The following is a 21568-nucleotide window of genomic DNA, read 5'->3' on the forward strand; positions in this document are numbered from 1 at the left end:
AGGAAAGAGAAAATAGGGAGGTGATGTTAGAGAAGTTGTAAGTGAACTAGGTAAAAAAAAAACTAGGTCAAGCAGCAAACAGGAGTTAAACTACAGAAAATTGAGAGTGATAAAATGAAAAGCTCTATATCTGAATGCTTGTTATGTTGCAACAAGGGAAATTAATTATTGGCACAAATATAAGTAAATTGTTATTGAAATTGGATGCAAGGTGATCAAAGTTGGAAAAATAAATAAATGTGCCAGGATATTTGACGTACAACGACTAGCAGTAAGGAAAAGGGGATGATAAAGAATTATTAATAAGGAATACAGAACATGCTTTAAAATTAGAATCAATTTGGATCAACCTAAGAAGCAGCAAAGGGTAGAAAACTTTGGCCCTTTATTTATAGGTTGCAATTACTGGCTGTAATATTAGGAGTGGCATGAATCTGAAAATTAGAGGCTCATATAACAGCAAAGACACTTAATTATTGGAGACTTTATTAAAGCAGATTTATTATCTATAGGATAATGTAGAAGATCAAGTCATAGAATGTGTTCTAGGCACCCTTCTTGATTAATATTTTGATGAACTGAAGAGGAGAAATAGTATTTTGAATCTTGTTTCGTGCAGTGAAAAGAGGTTGGTTGATAGTCTTGCTTTCAAGGGTCCTAAAAAAAAAAGTCTAAATTTTACAGTCTGTTTGAAAGTGAGGAAGTTGAATGCAAAACCAAGCTATTAAATCTAAACAAAGTTAACTATGCAAGTATGAAAGGAGAGTTGGTTGTGGTTGGTTAGGAGAACACACTGAACAACATGATGGTGGGCAGATAATATTGAGCACTTAGAGAAATGTGTATTTTGCAAAAATAAAAATCCTTATAGGCAGAAATGCCCAAAAGGAGAAATGATTTATCTATGACTGACAATAACAATTAGAAGTAGTATTAATTTTTTTAAAAAAGGTTTATAACTTAGTCAGAAATGTGACTAAGTTATTTTAAAATTCATTACTGGAGGCCTAGAAGCTTGATAAAAAGAGAGATAGAATTTGAGTGTGAACTTGTGAAAAATTATGTTAGTGGCTGAATGGTATCATGGACAGTACAGTTGCACTGCAATGAGACCTGCTACTTCACAGCTCCAGCCTGGTGCGGCCTATGTGAAATTTACATTTTCCATGTTAATGTGGGTTTCCTCAAACTCACCTATTAGAAACATGCCCAATGAGTACAAAAACCCTTTAACTCTACTTCTACACTTTTTTGTTTCTCCACTTGTTCTCCTTAACTTCCCTCAGATATTTACTATTCACACTCTAGAGTTAACTTACAGTGACCAATCAACCGAGCAATTTACGTCTTTGGGACATGTGAGGAAAGCATGGAAAAATGTATCAGATCACAGGGAGACATGCAAGCTGAAAACATAGCACCAGAACTGAAGGCTGAACTGGAAAATTGGGATTGTGTCTGCAGATTCAACCTTGACCTTGTTTTTGCGAAGTCATTTTTTCCTCACTCTTCATTGTCTTTTTTGCAATTTACTTTATAATTTATATTCTGTGTGCTGTCTGTATCTACAGTATGTCTGTGACACTGCTGCAAGCAAGCTTTTTATGTTCCGGTATCTCATTGCCCATGAAAATAAACTCAATTTGACTTGACTTTATAATTCTCAATCTTGTATCCAAGTACTTTATGGTCATGCCTCCTTTTCTTTGTAATTACCTGCAGCTCTATTAGCTTCCAGGATTACTGTGTTCCTCTAATTCTGTCCTAATGAGCTTTTCAATTTTTTAAAATTAAATATTTGCGTACCTGGTAATGCCAGAATTTGTTGCTCATCTCTTCTTTCTGTAAGTTTTTTCTCTTTCTGTGAAGTTAGTCATCAATATTTTTGTTTGACTGTGCTACTGCAAAGCCCCTTAAATTTTTAAAAGTTAAATATTAAGGCTGTTTTGTGAGTGGAAGTAATTGTGCCCTGTAATACTTGCACTTCATAGGTTCAGGAGAATAGCTGAGAAGCTACTATTATATTCTGTTTAGTAATTTTAAAGAATATTTTTATGAATCCTGTTTGCTTTAAATGTATGTCGATGATATTTCTTTAATAGATAGTGCAGCTTTGTCTAGACGATGAGAAAACATCATTGTTGTTGACCATGTTGGACTTCACTTCTGAGGTTTTACAAAAGACTTTGATTTTTGCTAATTGTGCTGAGGAAGTTAATCATGTGTTTAAAGTAAGTAACTGATTTCAATACGCTCTAACAGTCTCTGAGAATACAATGATCTAAGTTATATGTAATTGGCAAAAATAACACACACCCTCTCTCTGCAAAGGCTGATAACTGATGTGCAAATATTGTTTTACTGCTTACTTACTAAGTTGGAGAAAAAAATCTTTATGTTCCTGAAATTTTAAAGAGAATTTAGCAAAACAACATATTGAGAGGGTGAGAGGTAGATTTAGAGGGGATTTGATGGGGAATATTTTTCATAGTGTTTGGAATCTCAAATATGTTGCCTGATGAGATGGTGGAGGCAAACACTCTTATAACATTTATGAAACATTTAGACAAATACACGAATTACCAAGGCCTAAAAGGTTACTCATTAAATATGTATAAATAAATCTGCTAGTTGGTATGGACATGGTAGCATGACGGACATGTTCCTGTGCTGTATGACTAATATTTAAAGGGATATATAAAGTTAAGTCAGCAACAAATGGAAAAAATCAATGCTACAGTCATCTTTTCTGAATGATGCTGAGAGATGCATCCTAGGACTTGCTGGGAGACATCATCAGTGATGCAACCTGGGGTCGTCGGGTGTTTCAGGTCTTTCAACATCAGACTCCCTTGCCCAGACGACCCAGCCAGGGTTGATCAGGCCGTGGCTTTTGTCCCATCAGTGTTGGTCCACAGTTTATACCTGTTGATCCATGGCCATCTGGAGGCATGCTCAGTAGCCTCTGTGATGGATCTGCTGGTTCTTCTCTTTGCAATCCCTGTAATTCCAAAGAGAGAGTAGGTATTGCAGTGCAAGCAGCCAGCAAAACCTGATGACCAAGAAAGTTATAAGAGGTCAAGGTACAATCTCCGGAAAGCCATCTCATGGGCGAAGTGGCAATTCCGGACTACAAATGTAGACTTGAATCAGTGAAGGATGCTTGACCGTTGTGGCAGAGCTTGAATGCTTTCATCTCTTAAAGTCAAGTTAAGTGACATCATTACCAGATGAGCTCAATGCCTTCTATGCTTGTTTGATGTCCAAAACATGGAGGAGCCATCATGAAGTCCCACAGCCCCTGACGATCCTGTGACTGCAGTCCCTGAGGCCGAAGTGCAAACAGCCTTCAGGAGGGTGAGCCCACGAAATTCATTCTGCCCAGACGGGTACCTGGTCAAGTAATAAACACTTGTGCCGAACATCTGGCTGGAGTGTGCACTGAGATCTTTAACCTCTCGTGTTGGTGATCTGAGGTACCCACCTGCTTCAAGCAGGCTTCAATTATGTTCAAGAAGAATGTGGTAACCTGCCTCAATGACTATCAACCAGCAGCACTTACATCCACAGTGATGAAGTGTTTGGAGAGGCTGGTGATAAAACATATCAGCTCCTGCCTGAGAAGTGACTTAGATCCACTTCAATTTGTCTGCTGAGCAACAGCTCCACAGCTGATGCCATCTCATTGGGTCTTCACTCAATCCTGGAACATCTGGGCTGCAAAGATGGATACATCAGAATGCTCTTTATCAACTACAGCTCGGCATTCAGTGCCATCATCATCTCAAAACCAATCAATAAACTCAAAGACATTGGCCTCAATACCTCCTTATTTAATTGGATGTTTGATTTCCTCACTTACAGATCCCAGTCAGTTCGTATTGGCAACAACCTCTTCTCCATAATCCCCATCAACAGAGGTACCGTGCTTTACACTAATGACCGTATAGCTAAGCACAGCTCCAATGCCATATTTAAGTTTGCTGATGACACCACTATTGTAAACTGAATCAAAAGTTGTGACTGATCAGCATACAGGAGGGAGATTATAAATCTGGCTGAGAGATGCCATAACCTTTTACTCAATGTCAGCAAGACCAAAAAGCTGATTATTGACTTCAGGAGGAGGAAACCAGAGTCAGTCCTCATTGGAGGATTGGGTGAAGAGGGTCAGCAACTTTTAAGTTCCTCAAGTTTATTATTTTGGAGCTCTTATCCTAGACCCAGCATGTAAGTGCAATTACAAAGAAAGCATGGCAGCTCCCCTACTTCCTTAAGAGTTTGTGAAGATTTGGCATTGATGAACTTCTATATAGTATCCTATAGAGTATGTTGTAGTGGAGAGTATAGTGTCTGGCTGCATCACAGCCTGATATGGAAACACCAATGCTCTTCAATGTAAAATCCTACAAAAAGTAGTGGATATGGCCCAGTCCATCACAGGTAAAGCCTTTCCCACCAACGAGCACATCAACATGAAACATTGTCACAGGAAAGCAGAATCTATCGTCAAGGACCCATACCACCTAGTGCATGCTCTCTTCTCGCTGCTGCCATCAGGAAGAAAGTACAGGAGCTTCAGGGCTTGCACAACCAGGTTCAGGAACATTTATTACCCCTCAAACATCAGGCTCTTGAATCAAAGGGGATAACTTCACTCAACTTCACTTGTTCAATCATTGAAATGTTTCCACAACATATGGACTCATTTTCAAGGACTCTTCATCTCACATTCTTGATATTTATAGCTTATTTATTACTATTATTTATTTGTTTGTGCATTTGCACAGTTTGTTATTTTTGCACTCTAGTTGAGCACCCAAGTTGGCGCAGTCTTTCATTGATTCTATTATAGTTATTCTATTATTGATTTATTGATCATGCCCATAAGAAAATGAATCTCAGGGTTGTATATGGTGGCATATTTACTTTGATAATAAATTTACTTTGAACTTTGAACCACACCTCTTAGGTTCACAATGTACCCTCTACCCCTGTCTATGGCACTGATCTACCAGCTCCTAGTATTTGGCCTCCTTTGCTCGAATGCATTGTCAATCTGTTCTTCTCAAAGCACTGCCATTTCTACTATGACTACTTGCTTCAAGGTTTCTGACAGAATGACCATGTCATCCTTCAGTGATGATGATGTGATGAAGTCAGGGATCTTTAATTGCTTGCCAAGATCAGCTTTCAGTTGCCTATCAGGCACCATGGTGAACAAGCCTGCTGGTGATCTGGACGGAGGCTGTGGTTGGTCTCCAGCTTTGAAGAAGGCTATGGGCTTTCTGTGTTGGTGGAGATGCTTATAGTTGTTAATGACCAAAAGTTAATTCAAAATAATGGTGCCTGTCTGTTGCCCAAAGCAAAAGGGCTTGCTGGACCAGGCAGGATGTCGTACACAGTCTGGATCACAAACCTGATGTGCTGGGGTTCTGCCTGCCAGGTGTTAGTTCAGAAGATCTTTCACCCCAGCGCTCCCTTCCACCTTGTTCAAACTCCCTGCTACTCCATTCCTCCCATCCTGGTGGTCCACACTTCCTCAGCAGCTGCTCGCACCGCTCTTCTTGCAAATGAACATCTAATAAACCTCAGCAGGCAATGATTTTTCCTAATAACTACATCTCTTTGTTAATTGCAATTAGTTCAAATTCAAAGATTCACTATGTAGTCCAAACAAAGTTTATTACCTTCTTAGTTACTTAAGTCTTTTAGGTACTTAGGTTTAATTTTGCAACTTCCAAAAGCAGTTACAGGTTGAGTGACCCTTATCCAAAATGCAAAAACTTCTGAAATCTGAAGTTTTTTTGAGCGCTGATATGATATCAGAATCAGGTTTATTATCACCGGCATGTGTCGTGAAATTTGTTAACTTAGCTGCAGCAGTTCAATGCAATACGTTATATAGAAGAAAAGTAAAATAATAATAATAAATAAATTGCAGTATACATATATTCAATAGATTAAAAATTGTGCAAAAATCAGAAATAATATGTATTTAAAAAGTGAGGTAGTGTTCAAGGGCTCAATGTCCATTTAGGAATCGGTTGGAAGAAGGGAAGAAGCTGTTCCTGAGTCGCTGAGTATGTGCCTTCAGGCTTCTGTACCTCCTACTTGATGATATCAGTGAGAAAAGGGCATGCCCTGGGTGCTGGAGGTCCTTAATAATGGATGCTGCCTTTCTGAGACACCACCCCTTGAAGATGTCCTGGGTACTTTGTAGGCTAGTAGCTAAGATGGAGCCGACTGAATTTGCAACCTTCTGCAGCTTCTTTTGGTCCTGTGCAGTAGCGCCCCCCCCCCCCCCCAGCCATTCCAAGCAGTGATGCAGCCTGTCAGAAAGCTCTCCATGGTACATCTATAGAAGTTTTTGAGTGTATTTGTTGACATACCAAATCTCTTCAAACTCCTAATGAAGTATAGTCGCTGCCTTGCCTTCTTTATAACTGCATTGATATGTTGGGATCTTCAGAGAACTTGAAACTGCTCACTCTCTCTACTTCTGATCCCTCTATGAAGATTGGTATGTGTTCCTTCATCTTACCCTTCTTGAAGTCCACAATCACTCTTTTGTCTTACTGATGTTGAGTGCCAGGCTGTTGCTGTGACACCACTCCACTAGTGGGCATATCTCACTCCTGTACGCCTGATGTCACAAATGGAAAATTCCACAAGGCGCTGGGAATGTTCCCAGGTGATGCGTAGATCTCTGTGCACCACAGACAATTCTGAAAAGTGACCTCACATATGTAATGGACAGAGAATTAATGAGAAATAGAAAAATATTGTATAAAGTGAAAAATGGAGATCTCAAACATGTATTGAAAGAGTGGATTAGTCTTGTCAAAGTGAATGTATGCAACCGAACAGTGCACTTATCATGAAATAAGCAAAGATCTGTCACATTTAACTGAAAATTGAAGGTTATTATGAATATTCAGCAGGCTGGTTGTAGAAATTTAAGAACAGTTTTAAGAAATTTTGCAAGATTTGTGGTGATAAAGTGTCTGCAGTTCACGAAGCAGCAGATAAATGCATTCAGTTTGCCAAAATCATTGCTGATGAAAGTCTAACATGCTGAGCGGCTGCATCACTCACTGCATATGTGTGGTGAACAAGTGTAAGACAAAGTCTGCTTACCAGTAGCACATAAATTCAGCGCCGGAAATGATGGCAGCCTTAAGCTATTTTATTACATATTCCAAAATCTGAAAAATATTCAAAACACTTGCAGCCTTAAACATTTCAAATAAGTGGTCCTCAACTTGTATGTGTATCTGGATGGTATCTACTCAGGTGAACCTGGCTGGGGTTCAGTTCAGTTAATTCTTTTCCAAGACACGGATCCAGGATTGTTTTCTGTATTGTTTGGTCTCCAGAGTCATTCTTGTCAGTTCTCTTGTGAGACCCATTTTTATCCATTACCTTGCATGCCTTACATATATTTCTTTGACTCTCTTAAATTTCTCTTGATGCTGTTCCATAAACACCTTGGACACTTGGTTCATAAGAACTTTAGATAGTTGCTGTACATATACCAAAGTGTTTGACTATGCTTTTATGATTTACCAAACTGTCTCTGGCACATGGTGTCCCGAGGTATCTTCTTCTATCAGAACATCCTTGTGTGCTTTTTCTGTGTTCGGGGGTAGAGAAATGTTCAACACAGTTACAAAGCTACATCAACTACAAAAAGCTAAAGCATCTATGCTTCTATACTGACACTAACCAATTTCCCAATTTCGACATGGCCCAACTTCACTCTGTCCCATTTAATGTCAACCAGGCCTCTATTTCTGATTTATATTGGTTTATTTAACTTTTTTCCTCTCTTGATTGTGAATTCAATGCTACTGTTTACAGAAGTAAGCACCTTTAATTTTCTTCAACTGGTAAAGTGCTTTTGTAGTCACTTTCTTACCCTTGCCTCAGCATTATTCTGTCAATCCTGATTTGTGGTGGATGCAGAATCTAGGCAAGCACACTTCTTCTTCTTCATGTGCCTTGCGTGTTACACACTTGGGCGATCATGGTTCCACATTGAAAGGTCCCTCACAGTGTCAATGATATCTCGCACACTTAGATCTGTTAGTTCTTTCACAGTGCCTTCCTCTATCTTCTTTGCCTTCCTCTCCTGCCTTTCTCAGGCATTGTAATGTAAGGCATTCTATTTCTCCCTTTCTGATGACATGGCCCAGGAATTTAAGTTTCCTCTCATTTAATGTTCTCATTAAAGATCTTTTTGTGTGGGCACGTCGGAGTACTGTCTCATTAGTCACCCTATCTCTATATGATATTTTCAGCATTCTTCTAAGAAACCACATTTCTGTTGCTTCTAAGTTTCTTTGGAGTTCTGGTGTTATAGTCCATGTTTCGGAAGCATACAGCAAGATTGACCAGATGTAACGTTTTAGTAGCCTAAGTCTTGTTGTCACAGAAATGTGTCTGTTGGTAAAAATGAGTTTCATTTTTTGGAAGTTGATTTTGGCAATAGCAATTTTTTTTCTTCTTTCTCTGTGAGCACACAGGTTAAGAGAATTCTTTAAATAAGAATAGGCCATCTAAGCCCTTGAGATTGCACCTCCAATCAGTGTGCTCTTAATTTTTAAAATAATGAGAATATATTTTTATTCCACGCATGTACAAACATGATGATTCTTTTGGTGTGCAAAACTAATCCTGGAACTGAATATCTTCAATGAATGAAGATTAAAAATTTAAACACTCCTTGCTTTTTCAGAAGTTCTATGCATGTATCCAAGTGTTAACCCTGATCCTGAAATTCTTCCCCGTTCTATTTACTACATCTAAAAAAAATTAACTTCTAGTCATCTAAAACCACCTCAGGATCTGGTATGCTTTGCTGAGATTACTTGTCATTTTTTTCTGAAATTTCCTAGATCTCGAGAATTAAGAGATTCATTGTTCCAGATGTATGACTTTTGTGCATTAAAGTCTGATTTGTGTCAAAACACACAACCTTTTTAAAATGTATTTGTTTAATCTGGTTATAACTTAGTCATAGCACAAACATGGCTACTTCAGCCTACCATGTTCATGCTGATTTTTTTTTCCCAACTTGACTAATCCCATTTAAAGAAATGGAAAAATTGCGAACAATCGTTTAAACTATATTGTTTATTATTGTTGCATGTACCAAAGAACAGTGGAAAAACTTTTTTCATCCTGTCCATACAGGTCATTTCGTTAAAACAGTGTATTGAGATAGAACAAGATAAATCAATAACATTGCAGGATAAATACGATTACAGAGGAAGTACTGTGCAGGCAGACAGTAAGGTCTAAGAATATAACAAGCTAGATTGTGAGATCAAGAGTCAATCTTATCACACTAGAGGACCACTCAGTAGTCTCAAAACAGGATAGAAGCTGTCCTTGAGTTTGGTGGTATGTGCTTCCTTCTGCCTGATGGGAGAAGGAAGAAGAGAGATTGTTTGGGATGGATGGAGTCTTCAATTATGTTGGCCGCTTTTCGAGGCAGCGAGAAGTGCAGGGAGGCTGGTTTCTGCAATGTCTGATCTATGTTCACAACTCACTACATTTCTTGCAATCTCGGACAGATTTGCCATACCAAGCTGTGATGTATTTGGATAGGATACAAGTCAAGTCAAGTCACTTTTTATTGTCATTTCGGCCATAACTGCTGGTACAGTACACGGTAAAAATGAGACAACATTTTTCAGGACCAGGGTACTACATGAACAATGCAAAAACTACACTGAACTACGTAAACCAAACCAAAAACTACACTAGACCACAGTCCTACCCAGGACTGCATAAAGTACACAGAACAGTGCAGGCATTACAATAAATAATAATCAAGACAATAGGCACAGCAGGTTGGTAGTCTGATGGCTTGGGGGAAAATCTTATTACATAAATAAACAGCTGAATGGCGGCATCTGGGATTCCGTCCGTTTTTGTACTCCCACCGAGTATTTTGTTGCCACAGATGTAGTCCAAATTAATGTCCATTGCAGAGCAGAATGGACGGAGAGCCAGCCGGCTAGGACTTGCTTTTTTCTTGGCAGGGACTCCTGCCTGCTCGCCTCACTTCCGCTTCCTCGCACACCACTTACAACATCCCCACCTCTGGCCACCGGCATCAGGCGACTCTGAGGACTGCAGGCCCAATTCCCTCAACAGGAAGCAGACATTAGAGAGCAGAATGGATGGGAGAGCCGGCTGGCTGGGGCTTACTTTTTTCCTGGCACAGACTCCTGCCCGCTTGCTTCACTTTGGCTTCCTTACAATGTCCCCAACTCCGGCCACCAGCATCAGGCGACTCCAAGGACTGCAGGCCTGAGTCCCTCAAAGCCAAGGTTGCGCAATCTAACCAGCAGATTTTCATGAAGGTTTGTTTTTGGGCGATCTCTGTATTGTAGCAGTATCTGGCGATGGTAGATAGTCGCTCTGTTATCAGTTGCCCTAAACCCTAATTGTGCCTTAAAATTAAATTTAAAAACTAATTTAAAGTAGCACCAGATCTGAAGGACCATTGCTGTCGTGTGCTGCGCCGCCTGCTGAAATACATACTTTCATCAGTTAAAAATTGGTGAAGGCCGGAGAGGACATACCAAGTTTCTTTAGCTTCCTGAGGAGGTAGAGAGGGAGAAGCTGCATGAAGTTATAAGACCATAAGATATAAGAGCAGAATTAGATCATTTGCCCCATTGAGTCTGCTCCACTATTTCATCATGGCTGATCCAATTTTCCTCTCAGCCCCAATCTTCTGCCTTCTCACCGTATCCGTTCATGCCCTAACCAGTGAAGAATCTATGAACCTCTGCCTTAAATATGCATAAAGATTTGGCCTCCCCAGCTGTCTTTAGAAAAGTATTCCACAGATTCACCACTCTCTAGCTAAAGAAATTCTTCCTCATTTCCATTCTAACAGGACACCTCTCTATTCTGAGGCTGTGTCCTCTGGTCTTAGGCTCTCCAACCATAAGAAACATCTTCTCCACAAACACTTTATCAAGGCTTTTCACCATTCGATAGGTTTCAATGAGAGTCACCCCTGATTCTTCTGAATTCCAGCGAATACAGGCCTAGAGCCGTCAAATGCTCTTCATATCCCAAGCCATTCAATGATGGAATTCTTTTTGTGAACCTCCTTTGAACCCTCTCCTGTTTCAGCACATCCTTTCTAAGATAAGGGTCCAAACCTGCTAACAATACTCCTAGTGATCCTCACCAGTGCTTTATAAAGTCTCAACATTACATCCTTGCTTTTATATTCTAGTCCTCTCGAAAAGAATGGTAACATTGCATTTGCCTTCCTCACCACAGCCTCAACCTGCAAACTAACCTTTAGGAAATCCTGCACAAGGACTCCCAAGAACCTTTGCACCTCAGTTTTTTGTATTTTCTCTCCATTCAGAAAAGAGTCAACCCTTTCATTTCTACCAAAATGCGTGACCATACATATGCCGACACTGTATTCCATTTGCCACGTTTTTGCCCATTCTCCTAATCTATCTGTCCTTCTGTCGCCTCCCGACTTCCTCAAAGCTACATACCCCTCCACCTATCTTCATATTGTCTGCAAACCTTGCAACAAAGCCATCAATTCCATCATCCAAATCATTGACATATAACGTAAGAAGTATCAGTCCCAATACAGATTACTGTGGAAAACCACTAGTCATTGGCAGCCAGCCAGAAAAGGTTCCCCTTATTCCCATTCTTTGCCTTCTGCCAATCAGCCACTGCTTTTCAAAGAATTCCAACAGATTTGTCAGGCAAGATTTTACGTTGAGGAAACGATGCTGCTGATAGCCTATTTTATCATGTGCCTCCAACTATTCTGAGACCCCATCCTAATTATCGACTCCAACATTTTCCCAACCACTGAAGTCAGACTAACTGGCCTATAGTTTTCTTCTGTGTCTCTCCCTCCTTGAAGAGAGGAGTAACATTTGCAATTTTCCAGCCATTCAGTATAATTCTAGAATCTAATGGATCTTAAAAATATCATTATTAATGCCTCCACAATCTCTTTAGCCACTTCTTTCAGAAGTCTGGGGTGTACACCATCTGGTCCAGATGACTTATCTTCCTTTAGACCTTTCAATTTCCCAAGAACCTTCTCTTTACTTATGGAAGATGAAAATTAACAAAAGGACATAATTAGAGGATACCAGTCAGGCGGTATGAGCATAAACTAATTAGGTGATGTTGCCTTTTCCTTTAGCACATTCATTGCAATGTGGGTTTATTTCATTTCCTTTCAACCACCATCTTTTTTTTGTCAAATGTTGGCTTTGATTTTTTTCAAAAAATATTGTAATGAATTTCAGAATATCTTGGGGCATATTTTTACTAATAAATACGCAAAGTAAATAATCTCATTTAGCCTGCTAGCTGAATGTGCTTGAAATTTGTGAATTTTCAGTGCTGAATTGCCATGTTTAGGATGTTTGCATGTGAGTGAATTTCTGGGCCACTGCATAATTTAAATATACTTGCACTTAAATTCATTACTTGAGTTCACAACTTTCTTCTAGGCTTTGGACAGCAATTCAAATTTTTGCATAAAAGCCCATGAAGGAATGAACTTGCACTTAAGCCAAGTAGTAGAACAGTGGAATAATAAATTCAGCCCTGGCACACATGTCATATTAGGTATGTAAGTTTATTCTATCTGTGCTAATTTCCAGAAAACATGACCATAAATAAGAATGGTTGGCTCTAATTGGTCTTTGCTATGTCCAATAAGTTTTAAAATATTAATCTTTTCACTCGAACAGAAATAAATTTGAAGTAACACTTTTATTTCAGCATTCCATCAAGTTTTCCCATGAAATGCAATGAAACTTAAACATTTAAAAGATGATGCTTTCTTGTTTGGTACTTATTATCTTGGAAGTGTATTGTATATACAGTAATGATAAAATGAAAATTTTTGTCATCTTTGCTATGCCAGGATATTACCCATCCACAAGATTTACAGATTATATTCCATAGGATCCATAGAACAGTCAGCACAGGAACAAGCCATTTGGCCCACAATATATTCTGCTAAACTAGCTAAAATGCAAGTCAAAAGCACCCATACATTAATCCCTTCTACGCAGACCATGTCCATATCCCTCCATCTTCTTCACATCCATGTGCCTGTCTGTCCAAACATCTCTTAAAAACCTCCAATGTACTTGCCTGTACCACCATACCAGGCAGTGCATTCCAGGCATCCACCACTCTGAGTAAAAAAACTTGCCCCTCGCATCCCTTTTGAACTTGCCCCCTCTCACGTTCAATGCATGCCCTCTGGTATTAGTCATTTCAACCCTGGGAAACAGATACTCTGACCACTCTATCTACGCCTCTCATAATCTTGTAAACCTCGATCGGATCTCATTCCAGCCTCCAGTGCTGCCGAGAAAACAACCCAAGTTTATCCAGCCTCTTGTGATAACACATGCCCTCTAAACCAGGCGGCCTCCTGGTGAATTTCTTCTCCATCCTCTCCAAAGCCTCAACATTCTTCCAGTAGTGGGGCAACCAAAAATATATTAAGTATTCCAGCTGTGGCTTAACCAGTGTGCAGGCAGAAATCTTTGTGTAATACTATACCATATATTTTCCAGTATATTCATAAATATTCCAGTATATTCATAAATAGTGAATAAAATTTTGTTTTAAATATTTATTTCCCTAACAGTTACAACAGATGAGTGCCTCCCAGTTCTGAGAATTACAGATGCCACCTGTGTAATCCATTATGGTTTTCCTCCATCTCACAAAATATTTGGAGCTCGTCTGTGTTGTATGGTTGACAATTTTAATAATCTGATTGTAAAGGTATTGTGAATTTTAAGAAAAAACATAATTATTTGCAGATTTTATTATTGTTTAACTCTTATCATGAGGCAGTTCAGTTTTACATGTACATGTTGGATGCTGTGTCTTTTTTTCTTTGAGTGCTAGTTGTCGCTGACTTTTAAACCTTCGATGTATTTCAGCTAGAAAAATATTCTATAAAGGTATAATTGTGAAAGTAGAATTAATACTTCAGATTGTCTGGTACCACAATATGTTTTGGCATGTAAGGAGCTAAACAATGCTGCTTGCGTTGTTGAATCTCTAATTTGATCTATCTAATTCCATGTTGGTTTCTATTCAAATAACGTTAACTATAATTTGATTTCTCTGACATCTTGCAACAATTGTGCCAAATGTCACTTTATGCAAACTTTCAAAAATCAACCTTGCATTCATCATCGTTATTATCATCATCATGTGCCTTAACATATGACACAGGCGATCATGGTCTATGACTATAATAGTTCTAGGCAAGTTTTTGTGCAGAAGTGATTTGGCATTGCTGTCTTCTGGGAACTGCCTTTACAAGTTGGGTGACTGCAGCCATACTGGAGATAGTGATCACAATTCTATCTCCTTTACCATAGCATTGGAGAGGGATAGGAACAGACAAGTTAGGAAAGCGTTTAATTGGAGAAAGAGGAAATATGAAGCTATCAGGCAGGAATTTGGAAGCATAAATTGGAAACAGATTATCTCAGGGAAATGTACAGGAGAAATGTGAAAATGTTCAGGGGATATTTGCATGGCGTTCTGCATAGGTACGTTCCAATGAGACAGAAAGGATGGTAGGGTACAGGAACTGTGGTGTACAAAGGCTGTTGAAAATCTTGTCAAGAAGGAAAGAAAAGCTTACTAAAGGTTCAAAAAACTAGGTAATGATAGAGATCTAGAAGATTATAAGGCTAGCAAGAAGGAGCTTAAGAATGAAACTAGGAGAGCCAGAAGGGCCCATGAGAAGGCCTTCGTGGATTAAAGAAAACCCCAAGGCATTCTACAAGTATGTGAAGAGCAAGAGGATAAGACATGAGAGAATAGGACCAAACAAGTGTGACAGTGGAAAAGGAACAATGAATACTTTGCTTGAGTATTCACTACGGAAAAGGATCTTGGCGATTGTAGAGATGACTTACAGTGGATTGAAAAGCTTGAGCATATAGACATTAAGAAAGAGGATGTGCTGGAGCTTTTGAAAAGCATCAAGTTAGATAAGTCTCTGGGACCAGACAAATAGCACCCCAGGCTACTATAGGAGGAAAGGGAGGAGATTGCTGAGCCTCTGGCAATGAACTTTACATCATCATTGGGGATGGGAGAGGTTCCGAAGTATTGGAGAGTTGCAGATATTGTTCCCTTATTCAAGAAAGGGAGTAGAGATAGCCCAGGAATTATAGACCAGTGGGTCTTACTTCAGTGGTTAGTAACTTGATGGAAAAGATCCTGAGAGGCAGGATTTAATGAACATTTGGAGAGGCATAATATGATTAGGAATAGTCGGCATGGCTTTGTCAAATGCAGGTTATGCCTTACGAGCCTGGTTGAATTTTTTGAGGATATGACTAAACACTTTGATGAAGGTAGAGCAGTAGATGTGTGTATGGATTTCAGCTAGGCAGGTGACAAGGTACCCCCATGCAAGTCTTATTGAGAAAGTAAGGAGGCATGGGATCCAAGGGGACATTGCTTTGTGGGTCCAGAATTGGCTTGCCCACAGAAGGCAAAGAGTGGTTGTAGACAGGTCATATTCTGCATGGAGGTTGGTGACCAGTGGTGTGCCTCAGGGATCTGTTCTGGGACCCCTACTCTTTGTGATTTTTATAAATGACCTGGATGAGGAAGTGGAGGGATGAGTTAGTAAATTTACTGCTGACACAAAGGTTGGGGGTGTTGTGGTTAGTGTGGAGGCCTGTCAGAGGTTACAGCGGGACATTGATACGATGCAAAACTGGGCTGAGAAGTGGCAGGTGGAGTTCAACCCAGATAAGTGTGAGGTGGTTCATTTTGGTAGGTCAAATATGATAGCAGAATGTAGTATTAATGGTAAGACTCTTGGCAGTGTGGAGTATCAGGGGGATCTTGGGGTCTGAGTCCATAGAACACTCAAAGCTGCCTTGCAGGTAGACTCTGGTTAAGAAGGCATATGGTGCATTGGCCTTCATCAATCGTGGGATTGAGTTTAAGAGCCGAGAGGTAGTGTTACAGGTAGATAGGACCCTGGTCAGACCCCACTTGGAATACTGTGCTCAGTTCTGGTCATCTCATTACAGGAAGGATGTGGAAACTATAGAAAGGGTGCAGAGGAGATTTACAAGGATGTTGCCTGAATTGGGGAGCAGGCCTTATGAGAATAGGTTGAGTGAACTTGGCCTTTTCTCCTTGGAGCGTCGGAGGATGAGAGGAGACCTGATAGAGGTGTATAACATGATGAGGCATTGATCGAGTGGATGGTCATAGGCTTTTTCCCAGGGCTGAAATAGCTAACACGAGAAAGAACAGTTTTAACGTGCTTGGAAGGAGGTACAGAGGAGATGTCAGGGTTAAGTTTTTGACACAGAGAGTGGTGAGTGTGTGAAATGAGCTGCTGACGATGGTGGAGGAGGCAGATACGATAAGGTCTTTTAGGAGATTCCTGGATAGGTACATGGAGCTTAGAAAAATAGAGGGCTATGAGTAACCTTAGGTAATTTCTGAAGTAAGTACATGTTTGGCACAGCATTGTGGCTGAATGTTCTGTATTGTGCTGTAGGTTTTCTGTGTTTCTATACTGTTCAGAGATTTCTTCCTGATGTTAGTGGTCACATAATCAGGACTTGTGATGTGCACGAGCTGCTTATACAACCATCCACCACCTGCTCCTATGGCTTCAAATGATCCTGATCAGGGAGCTAAACAGGTGTTATACCTTGTCCAAAAGTAAACTGCAGGCTAGTGGAAGAAAGGAACACCTTACACTTCCTTTGGTAGAGACATAATCTCCACCCCACTACCCCTTGGGCATTGGACAATTCATGTTCTTAATGGAAATTTCCCAAACTCATACTTACGACAAACCAACATATGCTTGTGGTTTCTGAAGAGTAAGAATTCTTTCAGGTTCTCCACAAACACAGCTAGCTGTATGGAAACCATCAACATGAAATAAGATGAAAATTAACAATATTTGCTTTATTTGTCACATCTACATTGAAGCGTACAGTGAAATTTGTCCACAAAGGTCTTGTAATTCCATAGATTATGTAATCTTTTAATAATTAACACCAGCCAGTACCAGGAGTATCTGCAATTTGTCTGTTATGCTTCACTCTTCTTCAGCTAGATTAAGTGTTTTAAAAAAATACTTTCCTCTGCCACTCCTTAGATTATATCTTCTACATGACACCAGGTTAATTTTTGGAAAATAAATTGTATACTGGTATTTCTTGATCAAATTATTTCCAAAATTAAGACATTGCTTACTAGCCTTCTGCTCCTCTTAGAATGAGTATGTGGGGAGATTAATTCCAAAATATAATCATGAAAATTGTTCACTTCGTTGGTTATCTATGCAGGTATTTGTTGAGGCACGTGAGAGTCATCATTCCATTCCACAGGCTGCTTTTGTCAGTAATCTCACGATTAAGATCACGATATATTCAGTTTTGTTTACATTCGTTCATGGAATGTGGCATCACTGACAGAGTCTGGATTTAATCTCATTCCTGATTCCCATGAGGAAGTGGTGATGTACCACTTCTTGGAGGTGTTTGTGAGCGCGCCTTCCACAGTGCTTTTCGGTAGCAGTTTCAAGATTAAGACCTAGTGATTTTTTTTCTACTTATCAGACTTCTGGCATTAAAGGCAAGGCCAGTATTTATTCCCTATCTTTAATCTTAATCTTATTCCCTATCTTTCCCTTAAGAAGCATTTCTGGTTTACCATGATTTGTGAGTCTTTCACCTTTATCATTAGCATTCACATGCTGCCCCCTACCAGCATTGAGAATGGAAATACTTTTTGAGTCTCTTCAGGCATAAGCTATTTAATTGTTCATCATTGTTCAAGTTCAAATATGGTAACATTGGAAAGGAATAGTGTGATTCTTTGATTATGATATCATTTATCTCTGTTTTATGCTGTTTAGCATTCAAATAGTCCTGTGCTGCACCAGCACTAGGCTAGCATTTCATCAGTCTGCCATGAAGGCACCAAGATTATATGACCTATCTTGTCCCAGATCACAGGGTTAAGGGTTAGGGGGAGAGGATGGGAGAAAGGGATTAAGAAAAATGAAGTCTTAATTGAATGGTAGAATAGAATCATGGGCTGATTAGCCAAATTCTACTCCTATATCTAATGTTTTTTTATCAATTGCTTAACTATGGTTAATCCTGTGTTCATGGTAAAATGAGGACAGTGCCTGAACAACCATATAGGTCATTCTCATAAAGTCCACTGCACATCATCAATTTTAAATTTTGCATCACTTACTTATCTATTTTAGATCAATAGTCATAAAGAAAAGTAGAAATTATCTTCAATTTTCTACTTCCAACATCATTGTTACAAAAGAACAGAGAACAGTACAGCGCAGCATGTATCTTTGGCTCATGAGTTGTGTAAATCTTTTAATGACACAAAGGTCAATTTAACCTTTCACTCCCTTACTACTCTCCATTTTTCTTTCATGTATGTCTCTACCACCATCACTGGCTGTATGTTCCATGCAGTTATCACTGAATGTATATTCTAACATCCTCCCTATACGTTCCGTCAATTACCTTAATATTATGTCCTCTCATAATAATCATAGCCACATTGGGGAAAAGGTGTTGGCTGACTACTCTATACCTCTTAACATACTGGCATAGATTAATGCATTTACAACAAATTGTATCCCTAATATTGATCTTATTGCCTGCTAGGGCCCAGATTGTCTATTTATTTATTGATTATTTAATAAATTTGAATTTATATTTCAAATGTTATACTACTGCACTTAATTTCCATGTTTTAACATCATAATTACTGCTTAGAAATTGCCTTGAAAGATCCAAATAATGTTACCTTGGTTTTTACTGAGATTCTTATTTTTGGTAGCTAAGTTAACTACTGTCTGTGGATTATCCTTTGGAAGAAGGAAATGGTTGTGGAGAAACTGTGAGGGATTGATATGAATTTAATTCAGATTATTTTGGAGGGGGGTATTTTTGTCTCATGCATTTTTATTTATCCTGATGTAGGCCAAGCTAGAGGTATGTTTAGAACCTTCAACTCAAATTAGACTCTTCTAATTGTGATATAAAAATGCTCTCTTTAACACTAGGAATCAACTCCTCAAAGTCAGTCGATCATAATAATGACTGACAAAAATGTACCTCAGATGATCTCCTTTCTGCACTACCTGGAAAGAGCAGAAGCTAACATCCCTACTGAACTGTATAAATTCATTTCTGATATGAATGACAAAGATGACATTTGCTGTGATGAATATTTATGTAAATACCTTAAAGCCTATGGAATTTGCAGGTAAGAAATTTATTTAACACTATTTTCCTTTTGTCAATGAAAAAAATTGGGGTAAATGTCTTTGGGTGCTACAGTAATGAGGCTGTATTTTGCTCTTTGGAGAGCGATATCAAGATAATCCAATATATCTTTTGTTCTATGAAAGGTTAATAAGTGAATTGGTTAACATTACATGGTTTCTGCTGTCTATGCATTGACCATTATATGACTAAGTATGACCTAATTTTAATTCAGAATTAGGGTTAATATCATCAGCATATGTTGTGAAATTTGTTGTCCTGTGTCAGCAATACAATGCAATACATAATAAAAGATTTTTAAAAACTGTGAATTACAGCGTGTATGTTAAATTAAATAAGTAGTGCAAAAATAAAAATTAAGAAGCAGTAGTGAGGTACAAGGTAGTGTTCATGGGTTCAATGTCCATTCAACAATCAGATGGCAGAGGGGAAGAAGCTGTTCCTGAAATATTGAGTGTATGCCTTCAAGCTCTTGTACCTCTTTTGCTGATGGTAGAATGAGAACAGGGCAAGTCCTGGGTGATGGAGGCTCTTAATGATAGATGTCACTTTTTTGAGGCTTTGCTCCTTGAAGATGTCCAGGATGCTGTGGGGGCTAGTGCCCATGATGGAGCTGACTAAGCTTAAAACTCTCTTCAGCTAATTTTGATTCTGTACATTAGCCCCCCCCCCCCCCCTCCTCTACTGGTAATATAACTAGTTATCTGTACATCTGTAGAGATTTGTATTTGTGAATGTCTCTAATCTCCTAAAACTAATTAAGTATAGCTGCTGTTGTGCCTTCTTTGTAGCTGCATCAATATGTTGGGGCCAGGATAGATCCTCAGAGATGTTGACACCCAGGAACTTGAAATTGCTCACTCTTTCCATTCTGATCTCTCTATGATAATAGTGTGTATTCCCTGGTCTTAGCTTTTCTGAAGTCCACAATCAGTTCTTTGGTCTTACTGACATTATAAAGTTGTTGCTACGACACCACTCAACTAGCTGATATATCTCACTCCTGTGCACCCTCTTGTCACCATCTGAAATTCTGCCAACAATAGTTGTGTTGTCAGCAAATTTATAGACAGCATTTGAGCTGTGCCTAGCCACACAGTCATGCGTGCAGAGAGAGTAGAGCAGTGGGCTTAGCACACACCCATGTGGTGTGCCAGTGTTGTAATTCAACAGTAATACAATATCAAATGGAAGAGCTAATGTATGATATGTTTATTTTCAAAATGAGACTTCTAGATTTAATATTTCAGTATTTGAGTAATCTTACATGTTGATTAAGCATTCTTTGCTCAAATAATTCATCGAGGATTATATGTAAAAGTATATAAATGACATACATCATTACTCTACCACATAATAAGTGCATGCCTCACTTAAAGTAAAATAGAAACTAAGAATTGCATCTCTCGGCTCCCTTGTTTTCCTTTCAATTAGTTTTTATGTTTTGGAGTTACAAAACATAACATTGGTGACACAGTAATGTTATAGTTAGCACAGTGCTTTACAGTACAGATGACCCTGTTTCAATTCTCGTTGCTGCATGTAAGGAGTTTGTATGTGCTTTCTGTGACCTCGTGAGTTTCCTCTCAGTGCTCTTTGACCCACAGTCCAAAGGCATAGCAGTTGTTAGATTAATTGGACATTGTAAATTACCCCGTGATTAGCTAGGATTAAATTGGAGGATTGTTGGGAGCTCGGCTTGAAGAGCCTATTCAATGCTAAATGCCAATAAATTGACAAGGCTAAATGTATTGAGTACCGGACGATAATAAATAAGTAAGTGGAAATGACTGGCTACTTCAGAAAGATTGACACAATCTACTGCAAAATAGATAACTGGCTCATATATACTGAGTGAATTGAGCAGTATTTTGACACATGTTTGCAGTCAGGAATTAAAGTGATGAGTGTGAACATAATTGCAATGCCTAAACAGAAATCAGCCTGGCCGAACAAATTATGTTACCGTTGTGGCAGACCAATGCAAATTTAAAGGTGAAACTTGCTGAAAATGCAACAAACTAGGACACGTATTAAGAGCATGTTAGGTAGACAAAAATAAATGGACTGCACAGAGAAGAGAAAAAGCTTAAAAGTCAACTTGCAGTTTCAAAATAGAGTACTCAACTGCATGGTGTTGATGAAAAATATGATAACAAAGAGCATGATGCAGGACTGGGTAACCTTGGCTTCAT

General features: G+C 39.0%; 1 protein-coding gene across 1 annotated transcript in view; it reads left to right on the forward strand.

Annotated features, from left to right (window-relative positions):
- tdrd12 (tudor domain containing 12) overlaps positions 1-21568 on the forward strand; it is a 151414-nt gene that overhangs the window by 66778 nt on the left and 63068 nt on the right. The window contains exons 16-19 of the mRNA XM_073069663.1: positions 2103-2231; positions 12531-12648; positions 13688-13827; positions 19151-19353. Coding sequence (XP_072925764.1) covers positions 2103-2231; positions 12531-12648; positions 13688-13827; positions 19151-19353 — 590 coding nt within the window. The remainder of the gene's footprint in view (positions 1-2102; positions 2232-12530; positions 12649-13687; positions 13828-19150; positions 19354-21568) is intronic.

The sequence above is a fragment of the Hemitrygon akajei genome, chromosome 17, assembly GCF_048418815.1.
Source record: "Hemitrygon akajei chromosome 17, sHemAka1.3, whole genome shotgun sequence".
Lineage (NCBI taxonomy): Eukaryota > Metazoa > Chordata > Chondrichthyes > Myliobatiformes > Dasyatidae > Hemitrygon > Hemitrygon akajei.